This window comes from Candida parapsilosis, contig 005809 (genome assembly GCF_000182765.1).
Source record: "Candida parapsilosis strain CDC317 annotated contig 005809".
Lineage (NCBI taxonomy): Eukaryota > Fungi > Ascomycota > Pichiomycetes > Serinales > Debaryomycetaceae > Lodderomyces > Lodderomyces parapsilosis.
In genome coordinates this window covers 401,487-415,694 of record NW_023503281.1, presented here as the reverse complement: position 1 = coordinate 415,694, position 14,208 = coordinate 401,487, and the positions used below count along the sequence as shown (strand labels likewise).

General features: G+C 39.9%; 8 protein-coding genes across 8 annotated transcripts; 5 read left to right on the top strand and 3 right to left on the bottom strand. All coding sequences in view use genetic code 12, as the record gives it.

Moving 5' to 3' along the window:
- Positions 1-111: 111 nt before the first annotated feature.
- On the top strand, positions 112-1,494 carry CPAR2_202200 (mitochondrial 37S ribosomal protein uS4m; the record flags this gene model as incomplete). The annotated part of the gene is made up of 1 exon (XM_036809073.1): positions 112-1,494. One exon carries the CDS (start codon positions 112-114, stop codon positions 1,492-1,494), a length of 1,383 nt encoding a protein of 460 aa, XP_036665747.1.
- A 110-nt stretch (positions 1,495-1,604) lies between these two features.
- Positions 1,605-2,519, top strand: CPAR2_202190 (S-adenosylmethionine-dependent methyltransferase; the record flags this gene model as incomplete). Its single annotated transcript, XM_036809072.1, has 1 exon — positions 1,605-2,519. The coding sequence occupies one exon, from the start codon at positions 1,605-1,607 to the stop codon at positions 2,517-2,519; it is 915 nt and encodes a 304-aa protein (XP_036665746.1).
- Positions 2,520-2,542: 23 nt separating this feature from the next.
- Positions 2,543-3,964, bottom strand: CPAR2_202180 (tRNA 1-methyladenosine methyltransferase subunit; the record flags this gene model as incomplete). The annotated part of the gene is made up of 1 exon (XM_036809071.1): positions 2,543-3,964. One exon carries the CDS (start codon positions 3,962-3,964, stop codon positions 2,543-2,545), a length of 1,422 nt encoding a protein of 473 aa, XP_036665745.1.
- Positions 3,965-4,101: 137 nt separating this feature from the next.
- CPAR2_202170 (rRNA (cytosine-C5-)-methyltransferase) lies at positions 4,102-5,991 on the top strand (the record flags this gene model as incomplete). The annotated part of the gene is made up of 1 exon (XM_036809070.1): positions 4,102-5,991. One exon carries the CDS (start codon positions 4,102-4,104, stop codon positions 5,989-5,991), a length of 1,890 nt encoding a protein of 629 aa, XP_036665744.1.
- Positions 5,992-6,037: 46 nt separating this feature from the next.
- On the bottom strand, positions 6,038-8,371 carry CPAR2_202160 (uncharacterized protein; the record flags this gene model as incomplete). Its single annotated transcript, XM_036809069.1, has 1 exon — positions 6,038-8,371. One exon carries the CDS (start codon positions 8,369-8,371, stop codon positions 6,038-6,040), a length of 2,334 nt encoding a protein of 777 aa, XP_036665743.1.
- Positions 8,372-8,593: 222 nt separating this feature from the next.
- Positions 8,594-10,255, top strand: SRV2 (adenylate cyclase-binding protein; the record flags this gene model as incomplete). The annotated part of the gene is made up of 1 exon (XM_036809068.1): positions 8,594-10,255. The coding sequence occupies one exon, from the start codon at positions 8,594-8,596 to the stop codon at positions 10,253-10,255; it is 1,662 nt and encodes a 553-aa protein (XP_036665742.1).
- A 677-nt stretch (positions 10,256-10,932) lies between these two features.
- On the top strand, positions 10,933-12,144 carry YDJ1 (type I HSP40 co-chaperone; the record flags this gene model as incomplete). Its single annotated transcript, XM_036809066.1, has 1 exon — positions 10,933-12,144. One exon carries the CDS (start codon positions 10,933-10,935, stop codon positions 12,142-12,144), a length of 1,212 nt encoding a protein of 403 aa, XP_036665741.1.
- Positions 12,145-12,331: 187 nt separating this feature from the next.
- Positions 12,332-13,816, bottom strand: QDR1 (multidrug transporter; the record flags this gene model as incomplete). The annotated part of the gene is made up of 1 exon (XM_036809065.1): positions 12,332-13,816. One exon carries the CDS (start codon positions 13,814-13,816, stop codon positions 12,332-12,334), a length of 1,485 nt encoding a protein of 494 aa, XP_036665740.1.
- Positions 13,817-14,208: the final 392 nt, after the last annotated feature.

The window sequence follows — 14,208 nt, the reverse complement described above, 5'->3', positions numbered from 1 at the left end:
ACTTTCAAACCCAAAAGCGAGAACCTCAAAATTTGAAAGAACTGAAAAAAAAATAAAAAAAAAAATTTATTCAGCAAGAGACTTCTAACCCAACAAGCATACACCGTTGCAATGCCGAGAAAGTTGGACAATGTTTCTCGCATGGTGCGAGGTCACATTGGTATGTCGATGAACAGGTTTAATTTGTTTAACCTTCAGAGAAAAGTACCCTTGAACTATGCTGGGAAAACTCTCTATCAACAAAAATGGGCAGCTAAATCAGAAACCAGAGCATATCACGGAGAACACTTGAAAGAAAAGAGATTTAAAAAAGTAATTTTTGAGCCCGAGTTGAAGACGTATTCACAGCTTGATGCATCGCTAAAGTCACAAGAAGTTGCTCCAACGCCCATTACCTTGCAAACGTATGCCACGTTGGAGAAGAGATTAGAGTTTGCTTTATTCAGAAGTATGTTTGCATCCTCAGTAAGGCAAGCAAGACAATTTATCATGGGGGGATATGTCAAGGTTAATGGAGTGGTGATCAAGCACCCCTCTTTCCCATTGAGAAGTGGTGACGTTTTTTCGGTTGATCCAGAGAGGGTTCTATATGCCTTGGGTAGGGCAAAACCAAGTTTGGGCAAAGCAATAGATATTGATAATAAACAAATAAGGTACTGGAATCATTATGTCAAACTCGCTCGCAAAAACCCACAAAAAGTGTGGGAAATGCAACAAAACAAGCCTGCTTCTTTGAATTCCGTTGCAAACATCGAGGCAAAAATAAGATTGAAGGAAAAACAGGATAGCGGGGAAAGCTTGATGAAAAGACAACAGCAAAAAGTCAACAAAAAGTCTATTTTGGGTGACATCGTTAAATTGGGTAATGCGGCAGGAGCACATCTTACGGCAGATAGTTTTGAAAAATATGGAGATAAGCTCGCGAAAAGCAAATGTTTGCAGGTGTATGAGTCCTTACTTCTACAAAAATCAGGTCTTTTAGGTGATTATTCTCCAAAAGCATTGGACGTTTATTTCTCAAAAGAAACAGAGAGAACGCCCGAGGAAAAGTCTTTATTGAGACATGTAAACAATTTGTTAAGAGAATTAGAAAAGAGTGAATGGGAGAGAATACGTTTGGAGTTTGAAAATTTGGGTGCAGGAGCTGCCTTCTATGACCCCTCTTATGCAGAGAAACTTATCCCCATAACTTCTTTGAACAAAGAAGAGCTTTTGGAAGACGAGACAAAAGCGAAAGTTACATTACCATGGCAAAAACATCTTTTTGGTCGTAAGGATGCATCAAAACCTTACTTTACCCCATGGACACCAAGACCATTCCTTGGTGCATTTGCAATCTTACCTTCGCACATTGAAATCTCGTTTGACACTTGTCATGCTGTTTATTTGAGGGACCCAGTTGCAAGACCAGGCCATTCCGAAGTCATTTCGCCATTCCCTGAACACGTTCATGAGAGAGCTTACATGTATTATATCAAGAAGGGTATGTCCTAGTTTGTACATAGAAAGAAATACACAATTGTATTTACAAAGCATTGTGAGAGAGAGACTTTACAGGCTAGAAAAAAATTGTAGAACCACAAACTTTATATGGGATGTCATAAATGCCCCGACTAACCGGGAGACTAATTCTACAAGCAAGGAGAGTAACACTGCTTTTGCCACCACTACTACCTGCCAACCGTGACATAGACAGAGCCCTTTTAGAACTCAAATGGATCAAGGAGGAGTTGCCTCAAGAGCATTGGGTCTCTGCTGTAAACAAACGTTTGAAATTTGAGCCACTCCAATATATTCTAGGAAGTCAGCCGTTTGGAGAGCTCAACGTGATATGTCGGAAAGGTGTTTTAATTCCCCGATGGGAAACGGAAGAATGGTGCATCAAATTGGGTTATCTTTTGCTGGAACAAAGGCTCGACGGACTTAGAATTTTAGATGCGTGTACGGGTTCAGGATGTATTCCGCTTCTTCTAAAGCAGAAGCTCTCATCAGCGAATTTGAGGTCTAGCATTTGCGGCTTTGACGTGTCCAATGAAGCGGTTTGCTTAGCGAAAGATAATTTAAAATCCAATGCGTCACTCAACTCGAATACTGCAAGTGAGATTGTATTTCAAATCGCAGACATTACAGATGCAAATGTACTATCCTCGCTTCCTGTGTCTAAATTCGATTTGGTCACAGCAAATCCGCCGTATATACCATTACATGACTATCAAAAGTCTGTTTTACGAAACGGAATTGAAAAATCAGTTAGACAGTATGAACCTGAATTAGCATTGATAGGGGATTCTGCACCCTATGAGTACTTGTTACACAATGTGGTGTTACCTTCGGAAGCGCGAGGGTTCATATTTGAGGTTGGATACTACAAGCAGGTAGAGATTGTGCTGAAGTTGGTAGATGAGAACTGGGGTGTGGGGTTTATGAGAGATTCCGCAAACAGAATAAGATGCGTTGTAGGGTGGAAGATGTATTCTGATTTTGAAGTATTGGAACGTTTATGTGATAGAAAAGTATAATCGGAAACAAATGTTTTGATGCTTTACTGGGCGTCATTTGTTATCTCTACATCATCTTCCCTTGTCTCTGCTACTTCTGTTTCAGATGCAGGAAAGTTCTCCGGCGTGTCTTCCGCCACGTTGGCCGAGGTCAATGAAACGCCTGACTCAACTGACTCCTCTCTTCTTCTCTTCATACCTTTTCCGACAGCAATAACACTTTCATCAGGAAAAACTCTTGTCCCCCACAAGACATACCCTCCTCCACTTCTCATAGTCATTAATGGGTGCATTCGTCCGGGAATAGTCTGATATGGCCTAGCTCTGGTTTCAAAAATAGAAGAGGCTATAACTCTTCGATCATTTGTGAAGTGTTGTTGAACCTCCGCTAATAACTCCTTGTATTGGTTGTATATAACCACTGGTCGGGAGCCACCAATTTTTGGTATCACAGATTCAACAACATCAGGCATGTACAAAGTGGACATTGATACAAACCCGTCAAAATTGCCTTCCACCACCAAGTCAATTACCTCGTTAACATTCCGCGCTCTTTCACGTTTCCGTAAAAATTGCTCCTTAAGTTTTGGCTTTTTCGGCTCAAAATCTTCCTCATCTAGCTGTATTCGTTCATTTTCGGGTTCGGCAAATTGTAGCCAATTAATTGGTTTTACCACTTTAGTAATGACTGACTCATCATAATCCGAATACCTCAACATGATAATATTTGCATGCTCGTTTTCATGAAGAAGTACAATAGTACCCTCACAACCCATTCGCTCCATCATCGCATACAAAAGTAGGCCCCCCGTCTCGTCAATCACTAGAAACTTTCCACCAGGCCGAATATTTCCATATGTCATCATTAATCCTAACGAATCAACACTCAAGTCCAAAACCTTTGAGGCGTCCTTCTCAAGATTATATTCCAAAAGCTCAGCAGCCCCAAGATAATCAACAGTGAATCTCCTAAGAAATTTTTGTTGCTTTCGTTTCAAATACTTCTCTTGTGAAAATATTGTCTTTTTATCGAATCCGTCATGATTTGCAATCATTTTCTCGATAATTAACTGTCCAACTTGCGAAGACGCTCCACTTTTCTTTAGTTCATCAATATCATCGTTGGTTAAATTTTGTATTTTGGCACCAATATCTATAATATTCTGATTGTTCTCGGCACTATCACTAAACATTCTCGTTAGCTCTTTCTTCTGGATGTCTTCATCAGCATCCCAAATATCCCCAGCATCAGTGATACTTTTGATAACTCTGACTGTATTGTCATCCACAATTTCAAACGAAGAGCCCAAGGGATGACCCAAAATGCTTGAAACTTCAAATGATCCAAATTTACCGAGACTAACCCGACCAGATTCTTGTAGATGCACAACCTTGAGTCCTTTTGATGGCAACCGTATTAGCACATGTTGGCCAATTCTAATTGTACAATCGTTTGCACTAACCATATATGAAGAATAGATTAGAGAAGTGACAGATCTCAACTTTTTTTTTCACCATTTTCCATGTTTTTGTCCCTCATCTCATCTCAGTGATTTTTCAAAAAAAACTATCAGTAAAGTTATATTCTCTACACAACCAAATCATGGGAAGAAGAGCAAAGAACAAGCAAGGGTTACCACCCACGTACGATGAGTTTCAAGCACTGAAGGACAAGAAGGAACAGAAAAAGAGAAAAGTTCAAAATGATAGTGATGCTACAGCAATTCCTAGTAAGAAACATAAATTGAGTGTAAACGAAAGGACAACAGAAGCTTCTCAAAAACCAAAAAAGTTCCAAAAGAAACCAAAGCTTGGAAGAGCAAAAGAAGAACCAGCTTCGGAGGAAGAACGTTTGCCCGAAGTGGATTTAGAGGAGTTAGCATCGGCAAGGAAATCTTTATTCGATGATTCTGACGAAGAAAATGAAGTACAAGAAGAAGAGTTTGACGACGAGGAGCTTGATGACGAATTCGAAGACGGTGATTTGGAGCAGGTAGAATCAGATGAGGAAGATCAGGTGAAGCATATGTTCTCGGATGACGATGAAGACGAACATGATTTGGAGGACTTGAATGCTGAAAATATGGAAGCATACTCAAAGCAACTTGACGATGAGGACGAACTTGAAGCTGAGGAAGCAGAAAAGGAATTGCTTGAAGAAGGTACAGTACAGCCACGAGCCAAAGTTTTGCCAACAGATGCTGAAGAAGAGGAAATGGCGCAAGGTCCACAGGATGTCACCATGGTAAGAACAAGAATGCTTGAAATTGTTAAAGTTTTGGATAATTTCAAGACGTTGGCTGAAGAAGGCAAATCAAGAGCAGATTATGTGTCAAGATTAATCAAGGATATTTGTGAATATTTTGGCTATTCTGAGTTGTTGGCCGACAAGTTGTTCAACTTGTTCTCACCTTCAGAGGCAATTGAATTTTTTGAAGCTAATGAAACTGCAAGACCAATCACAATAAGAACGAATACCCTCAAAACCAAAAGAAGAGATTTGGCCCAAAGTTTAGTCAATCGTGGTGTCAATTTGCAACCTATTGGTTCGTGGACCAAAGTGGGGTTGCAAATTTTCGATTCTCAAGTACCAATTGGAGCCACGCCAGAGTACCTAGCAGGTCAATACATTCTTCAAGCAGCTTCTTCCTTTTTACCAGTGATTGCATTGGACCCTAAAGAAAATGAACGTATATTGGATATGGCGGCAGCTCCAGGAGGTAAAACAACTTATATCTCAGCTTTGATGAAGAATACTGGGTGTGTGTTTGCCAATGATGCAAACAAGGCAAGAACGAAATCATTAATTGCAAACATACATCGTTTGGGGTGTAAAAATACGATTGTTTGTAATTACGATGCAAGAGAGTTTCCAAAAGTGATTGGAGGCTTTGACAGGATACTATTGGATGCACCTTGTTCCGGTACTGGTGTTATAGCGAAAGATGAGAGTGTCAAGGTTAGCAGAACTGAAAAGGATTTCATGCAGATTCCGCATTTACAAAAGCAATTGCTATTATCTGCTATTGACTCCGTGGATGCGAACTCATCAACCGGTGGGATCATTGTCTACTCAACTTGTTCCGTTGCAGTCGAGGAAAATGAAGCAGTTGTAGATTATGCATTGAGAAAGAGGCCAAATGTTAAATTGGTTGAGACGGGATTGGCCATTGGTAAGGAAGGTTTCACGTCTTATCGTGGTAGACATTTTAACCCAAAATTGAACTTGACCAGGAGGTACTATCCGCATATCTACAACGTTGATGGGTTCTATGTAGCCAAATTCAAAAAGATTGCATCTTCGCCTCATGATGTGTCGAAAGCAGGAGCGAAAGAGAAGGAGCATGCAGCAAGAGCTGAAGCAGAAGAAGAGGGTATTATTCATGAAGATTTTGCTGATTTTAACAGTGAAGAAGACGAAGCTTTTATTGAGAAATCAAAGAAGCATAGTTTGAGAAAAAAGGGTATCAATCCACATGCTAAAAAGGTGTGAATGAGATGCTATGTAGTTGAATCATGAAAGATCGTTAACTTTTACACTATAAAATACAAGCATTACCCAATCCATGCTCCTTTATATACTCTGGTCCATACTCTTCAAATTCAGCTTTGGTAACATACGCATGCTTGGAATCGTCGGAATTGGCCCACTTGTACATCCCGTGCCATGCGTCCAACAATGGATCCTTGGCAGTACGCACATGAAGCGGCGTTTCCGTCGGTAAAAATTGTGTGAAATCTCTCTGTACTCTGTTCTTAAAACCAGGAAGCAATGCCAACCCACCAGTTATAAATACGTCGCTAGCCATAGCATAAGATTGACCGCCTGGTTGAAAAATACCATCCAATCGTCTGCGCAACAAGTCACTGGATATCTCAGTAATTCCGGCTTGATCAAGCCCACCAAGTGTTGGTTGAAATAATATTTCTGGAACCCGTATACGCTCCACATTCAAATGGATTTGATGATTCTTTTTGATAATTTCTGGATGGTTAACAATCTCCTCTGGTGATAAACCTTCGGCTTGCATTTCGATGGTAATGTTTGGTCTTGGGCCATGGACGAATTTGTGAAGCACCAGGTTTTTCCAATCAAAAGTGTTGGCGGCGGCAAAAGTATCTTCATGGTGAAAATTTGGATCATACTTTAAAAGTTCTTCTTCGATTGCGATTATCCCCTTATTGAGCTGGTCCAATTCTTTTTCAACAGTTTGATTGGATATTTCCCTGTAAGCATTCCAATCATCATCATTGGTTCCAAATGTGTCATTGGGGTCATTATCAATGGTTGCGTTTGCATTACGACGCCTTTTCCTTGAAGCTGCGGAGGTGGACCCTGTTTCATCGTTGGCTAGTTCAGCAATGTTTTTCATACGTTGCTGTGCAACAGCTGATTTCCTGTCCTTCATGGATTCAAGAAGTTTCTGCCTATCCTTGACTTTACTAATAAGACCAGCCAATTCAAGTTTTTTCGTAGTACACCAATCATCCAAATCACGTTCTCTCCATTTCCTCTCCTCCTCTTCTCGAAGTAGTCGTTCTTCCTGTTCCTGTCTTTTCAACTCTCTATTACGCTCTCGCGCTTCTGCATTAGCCTTGAGCAACTTTTGTTTTCTCTTTTCCTTTATTTGATCTGGCGTCAATTGGTCATCAGGAATGTCTACTAATGGCCATGCCTTGGCAGGGTCTGATGAATCGTCGTGGTCATCATCTTCCCCACCATCTTCTGTTTGAGCTGCTCTCTTTAATGATCGTTCCAAAGAGCCCATGTACTTTTCAAAATCTTCAAGATCATCAAAGCCATCGCGCACTATTAAATCTTCAAATTCAGATGCAGACAAGCCTGCATTGTCCTCCTTCAACTTTGAATAGTAATCCCATTCTTCCTGTTTCTGAGCGAGTTTCTCAATCCTCTTTTGTTGAGCTTGTTTTTGTAATCGTTTCCCTTGTTCCCTTCGTTTTTCTGCTTGTCTCGCCAACTCTTCCTCCGTTTTCTTGTTCTCATTATTGACCGCTATTTCAACTGGTGCTTGAACGACGATATCTTTCTTTTCCAAAACATCCATATCTAGTATATGTTTCAACTCATTCAGGTAATCCTCTGAAACGTAACAAAAATCCTTAAACAAATTTGTGGTGTGATTGACATTCAATTTATTCGGGAAGTAAGGGTACTTTAAACTCAAAAGTTTAGACAAGTACAGCTGCGATTGATCGCCACCCCAATCGATTCTCTTTGCCTGAGATATCAACCCTTTCCCATCAAGCACGGGAATAATTGACGTCAGTTCGTTTCCAGTTCCAATGACCAAGCCAGTGGATTTTCCATCTGAGTTTGCATAGTAAGAAAATAGCGAATCGAGTCCAAATGACACTTTTGGCACTTGATAAGCTTCAAATAGAAGTTCATACATTGTTTTTCGTTGATTGTATGGGCAAGTCAACGGTTCTGTCATTATTATGGGATTATTCACTTTCCCGTTAGTGCTTTGTACAGATAAATGTTCAAACGAATAGTCAAGCATAAATTCAATGTAGTCCCAGTTGGTAATTAGAGGTCCATCATAAGGAGTTTTCGTTGTGGACTTCAACGCCGAGTCGCTAAAGACATCATTCCCAATAATTGTTAGCGTTTTTGCAAGCTTTCGATCCCTATGTCTTGATATGACTGCTGGAAAAACATTATTTGGCTCTGCATTGTTTGTCAATCCAATTCTCCATGTAGACGTTCCTAAATCTATTGCAATGGGCACACCTGTTTGATATTTAGTGTAAAACGGCTCAGGCTCATTCGACCCTATTACTACATCTTTCAAGTAATGAACTTCTTGAGGTGGATACACCTCCTCCTCTGTCTTTGACTTTGAAGGCATCTAGTGGGCTTGTATTGGGCAAAATGTGCATTTGTGCAGCGAATTTTTTTCTTTTCCCAATCATTTAATCGATACAGACGGGGACCTCAGCAATCTCTCAGACGAAAAAAAAAAAAAAAAAAAAAAAATATGTGAAAGTCCGTGTTGTGGATTACTTCCATTTTCTTTTTTTGAACAACATTGTCAACTCAATTACCGTTTCCCACCACACACAAGAGGAAAATGTCCGGAGAAGAGAGTCAATTCAACGTCCAGGGCTATAATATTGTGACCATTCTCAAGAGGTTGGAAGCAGCCACTTCTCGTCTCGAGGATATTACTGTGTTCCAAGAAGAAGCCAACAAACAAAAGACTGGCGTTGAAGCACTGGCAAACACTGCCGCACGTGCTCAACATAACGACAGTGCCAATGAAACATTGGTTACTGTTTCATCAGCATCAAGTGTTTCTCCAGGAGGCAGCACGTCTCAATCAAAGAAAGTCGTCACACCCGAGAAGAAGAAGTCAATTCTCGCGTTTGAGCGATTAATTCACGAATTTGTTGTTCCATTTGTCAATGCATCAAACCAGATTGACTCTGTTGTTGGTGAATCCGCTAAGTTGTTTGCAGATACTTTTGTTGATCAAACCAAATTTTTGGAAATTGTGTCGGAATCAAAAAAGCCTGATATGACAGATCCACTTTTGGGTCAAGTGTTGGGTCCAACGAATGAGAAGATTTCAAAAATTAATAGCTTGAAAGATGCAAACAGAAAGTCTTCTTACTTCAACCATTTGAATAGTTTGAGTGAAAGTGGAGCTGTATTTTTCTGGATTGGGGTTGATACCCCTGTGTCGTATATTTCTGACATCAAGGATAGTGCAAAATTCTGGTCCGACAGAGTATTAAAGGAGTACAAAGATAAAGACAAGGTCAATGTTGAGTGGGTTAACCAGCTTACAAACATCTTTGATGAATTGAAGTCGTATGTGAAGGAGTACCACACAAAAGGTCCAGCATGGAACCCCAATGGAAAATCATTTGCACAAGCAGTGGAAGAGTTTAACTCGTCAGCAGAAAGTGGCTCCACAACAGCACAACAAGAGAAAAGTGCCAATGCGTCTGGTCCACCAGCACCACCTCCACCGCCACCAGCTTCATTCTTTGAAGATGCATCTGCTTCGTCTTCTTCTTCCAATACTGCTGGCTCCTCAACAGGCGGTATGAATGCTGTATTTGCTCAATTAAATCAAGGTGCTGACGTTACTTCTGGGTTGAAGAAAGTGGACAAGTCTGAAATGACCCATAAAAATCCAGAATTAAGAAAGCAGCCACCAGTTGCCCCAAAAAAACCAAAGAATTTAGCAGGACACTCTACGTCATCTCATGTTGTGCCAACAACGACTCCTAAAAAGACACCAAAGAAGGAGTTGGTTGATGGTAGTAAGTGGATTATCCAGAATTTCACACAAGCTGATGCACAATCACCCATTGTCATTGAAACTGAAAACTCTCAATCAGTATTTATTGGAAATTGCAGTGACGTCACCATTCAATTGAAAGGTAAAGCCAATGCGGTTACAATTTCCGAAACAAAGAAGGTTGGTGTTGTCATTGATTCTTTAATTTCAGGTGTTGAGGTCATCAAGTCGTACAAGTATGGATTACAAGTGGTTGGGTTGGTACCAATGATTAGCATTGATCAATCTGATGAAGGATCCATTTACTTGTCAACAGAGAGTATTGACAATGATTGTCAAATTTACACTAGTAAAACCACAGCTTTGAATGTGAATGTGCCAGAAGTCAACAACGATTTCAAAGAGTTGGCTGTACCAGAACAAATTGTATCTACAGTGAAGAATGGTGTCTTATCCAGTTCCATAGTGGAACATGCTGGATAGATGGAGGAAGGATACTAAAAAGAAATATAGTTTTTATAGTCTGATACAGAGGGACAAGTTTGGTAGCATTGGGTAGTTAGTTTTTGTTTCTTTTTGTCTCTCTCTCTCTCTCCCTCTCTCTCTTCTAGAACATTCTATAAGTTTGTGATTGTTAACTGTAGTTTGATTATGTAATACTTACTAAGTCGCCATCACCAAATAGCTCTCGATATTGAATGTCTATGAGATATGGTATAGTGAGGTAGTGAAGTCCGTAAGGTAGTCACATTAAGCTGAGAGATGTATGGATATGGTTTTAGGTCGAATGTGTTTATATATTATCATATGTGTGTGGAATATTAAAATTCTCTGTCGTGTCGCAGTTATATCACGACAATGCTCTTATATATTGTCTGTGTCTGTGTATGTGTGAAAATTTTAACGAAGGAAGAGCATTTGCTTTTAAAGAGGGAAAAAGAAAACTTTTGATCTTTCCCCATCCTTCTTCAACTGAACTCAATACAAGCACGGGAATAACCTGATACGCTTTCTGAAACTACATCTCGTTACAAAGCTAACACAGAAGCTACTTGCCGCTCCTAGATTAATATCAGTATAGAGTAACCTATTTTTGAAAGCTACACATATTATTTATCCACCCACCCATTTACGTTTTATAAATCACACATTAATACGTCATGGTCAAAGATACCAAGTTCTATGATGCTTTAGGAGTATCCCCTACTGCAAGCGACACTGAGTTGAAAAAGGCTTACAGGAAGGCAGCTTTGAAATACCACCCAGATAAAAACTCAACCCCAGAAGCTGTTGAAAAATTTAAAGAAATTTCTCACGCTTATGAAATATTATCTGATGAACAAAAAAGAGACATATATGATCAATATGGTGAAGAAGGGTTGTCAGGTCAAGGTGGTCCAGGTATGAACGCCGAAGATATATTCTCCCAATTCTTTGGTGGAGGTTTCGGTGGCGGTTTTGGTGGTGGTCCTCAAAGACCAACTAGAGGTAAGGATATCAAGCACAGTATTGGGTGTACTTTGGAAGATTTGTACAAGGGCAAAACTACAAAGTTGGCTTTGAACAAGACTGTATTGTGTAGCGATTGTGAAGGCAGAGGTGGTGCTGAAGGTAAGGTTAAGGAATGTCCAGACTGTCATGGTTCTGGTATGAAGTTTGTCACCAGACAAATGGGTCCCATGATTCAAAGATTCCAAACCGTGTGTGATAAATGTCAAGGTTCTGGTGATTTATGTGATCCAAAGGACAGATGTACAACTTGTAAAGGTAAGAAAACTCAAACTGAAAGAAAGATTTTGCAAGTTCACATTGATCCAGGTATGAAGGATGGCCAAAGAATTGTATTTAGTGGTGAGGGTGACCAAGAGCCAGGTATTACCCCAGGCGATGTCATTTTCGTTGTTGACGAAAGACCAGATGCCAATTTCCAGAGAAAGGGCAATGATTTGTACAGAGAATATGAAGTCGATTTATTGACAGCTTTGGCAGGTGGAGAAATTGCATTCAAACACATTTCAGGTGACTGGATCAAGATAAATATCACTCCTGGAGAAGTTATTGCTCCAGGTGAAATGAAGATTATAGAGGGTCAAGGTATGCCAATTTATAGACATGGTGGTAAAGGTAACTTGATTATCAAATTTTCAGTTGCATTCCCACCAAATCATTTTGCTGATGAGGATAAACTCAAGGAATTGGCATCCATTTTACCTCCAAGAAAACAAGTTCAAATTCCAGAAGGTGCAGAAGTTGATGAATGTGATATGGTCAAGTACGATCCTGCTAAACACCAACAAAGGAGAAGAGATGCGTACGATTCCGATGAGGAAGATGGTCAAGGACATCCAGGTGTTCAATGTGCTTCTCAATAAACGTAATTTATAGATCTTTTTATTACTTTCTTTGTCCAAAGTCGTATGTTAATATATAGTTGCTCATAGGTGAATATAATAACATCGCGTTTGCTGAAAAACATTGTTGTAGAAAAGAGAGCACCCAATATGTATTTTCAACTTTGAGAATGACGTAATATATTATTCTCTATATCTATAAAGGGGTCTATCCTACTTTATGGTGCTCTTTGATTCTTTTACTGGCTGAATGGAGAACGTAAATCAAGCACAAGTCAAACAAAAGGCAAAACCCAGCCACTAGTGTATAAGTTCCACCCAAATTCATAGCATCAATCATGCGGTCCAATACTCCCACACCCAAAGCGGCTAACCAACACCTCATCAAGTTTAAACAACTGGTTGAGGCACTGCCTTGACCCGGGTGTAAATCAACAAGTAATGTAGTACATATCGAAATAAATACTGACGAAGAAAATGCAATTAAAATGGTGGATACAATGATTGAAATGATGTGTCTATTGTATTCAATGCACCATCCAAAAATCACCAACCCAATGATCATTAGCAAGGCGGGGGCAACGCACAATGTTAGTCTTGTTGCAACTTGGTTAAAGGGCGGTCTTTGATCCAAAGGTAGTTCCTCGACTTGTTTATCATAAGCAGCTTTACGCCTTCTGTAATACCAGTTCATGAATCTGCCAACAGACATGGATCCAACGAGACAAGCAATTCCTTGTGGTAAGTAAATAAGACCCACATGCATAACACTGTAATTGTATTTTGATGACTCTAGTTCAGTTGATAATGAAGTCAACACCATTGTCCAAGCTGCAAAATGCAAGCCCGAAGGCAACAATGTCAAGAATATCTCCTTTTGGATGAAAATACGGAAGGGGCCAAAAATATCAAATGGCTTCTTATGGGCAATCGTAACGTAATCATTAGTCATCTTCTTTTGAAATGAAGGCAAATAAATGGTCATTGATTTATGAATCGGATTCTTTGGCATCACGGTCCCATTACCTACAATACGTCTCGATGTTTCTGCAAGAATGAAAAATGCCAACACAAATGTTACTCCTCCACCAATGGCTAAAAACACAAATATTGATCTCCAAGTATGGAAGCCACTAATTAAGGCGGCTCCAAGCAACCCACCAAGACCATTACCCAATAATTGCAATCCAGATACAGTGCCCACCATTCCGCCACGATTTTCGGGTGTGCAAACATCTCCAGAAACACCTGAACTAATAGCAATCACAGGAGCAATCCCGGCAGCTTGTATACATCTTAATACTGCTAATAGCCAATACACATTTGTCTGCGAAAGAGCAATACAAGCAGCAATGAAAACCAAGATACTCGCCAATATCACTGGTCGTCTACCAAATGTGTCAGCTAGATTTGACGAAATAGTTGGTGTTATTCCTTGAAGCAAAAGGTAGCACACAACTGAAATGTTGATAATGTCTTCCGTAGTGTTGAAATACTCGGTTAATGTAGGTAATGCTGGGAAATAAATTGGTGAACTAACAGTACTCCAAAATCCAACAAGACTTAAAATGATAATGAGTTGAAATTTCTCAAATTTGTGGAAAATAGTATAAGGGTATGCCAGTTTCAGCTCAACCGCATGGGATGGATCCAATTCCGGATCATCCTTATTTGGTTTCTTTTGATCCTCCATAACTTGGTAATTCTTCCGACTGCAGGTGCCGCGTCATGTAATGGGGAAAAGGGGGGATGAGTGTAGCGAACAAGTGAAAAGTCAGTATTGGGGTGTTAACAAAGTCAAATAGATGTGAATTCGAGCAACTGCATACGTTTCTCCTTCTCTGACTAAATTCACCAAAACAAAGTGGATACTGAAGTTTATTTATAGTTCCGATGTAGTGTGAAAAATATTTTTATTAACAAAGCTTTGAAGGTGAGGCTTTTTTTTTTGACACAATGCGCTCCGGATTTATTACTCAATTGGTTCCAACAATTTTAAAGCCGTGTGAGTTTGATGTTACATCGACCCTCATAAATCAATGGGTCAGGAAATTGGCTAACCAGGGTCCATAGGCTTTATCAGAA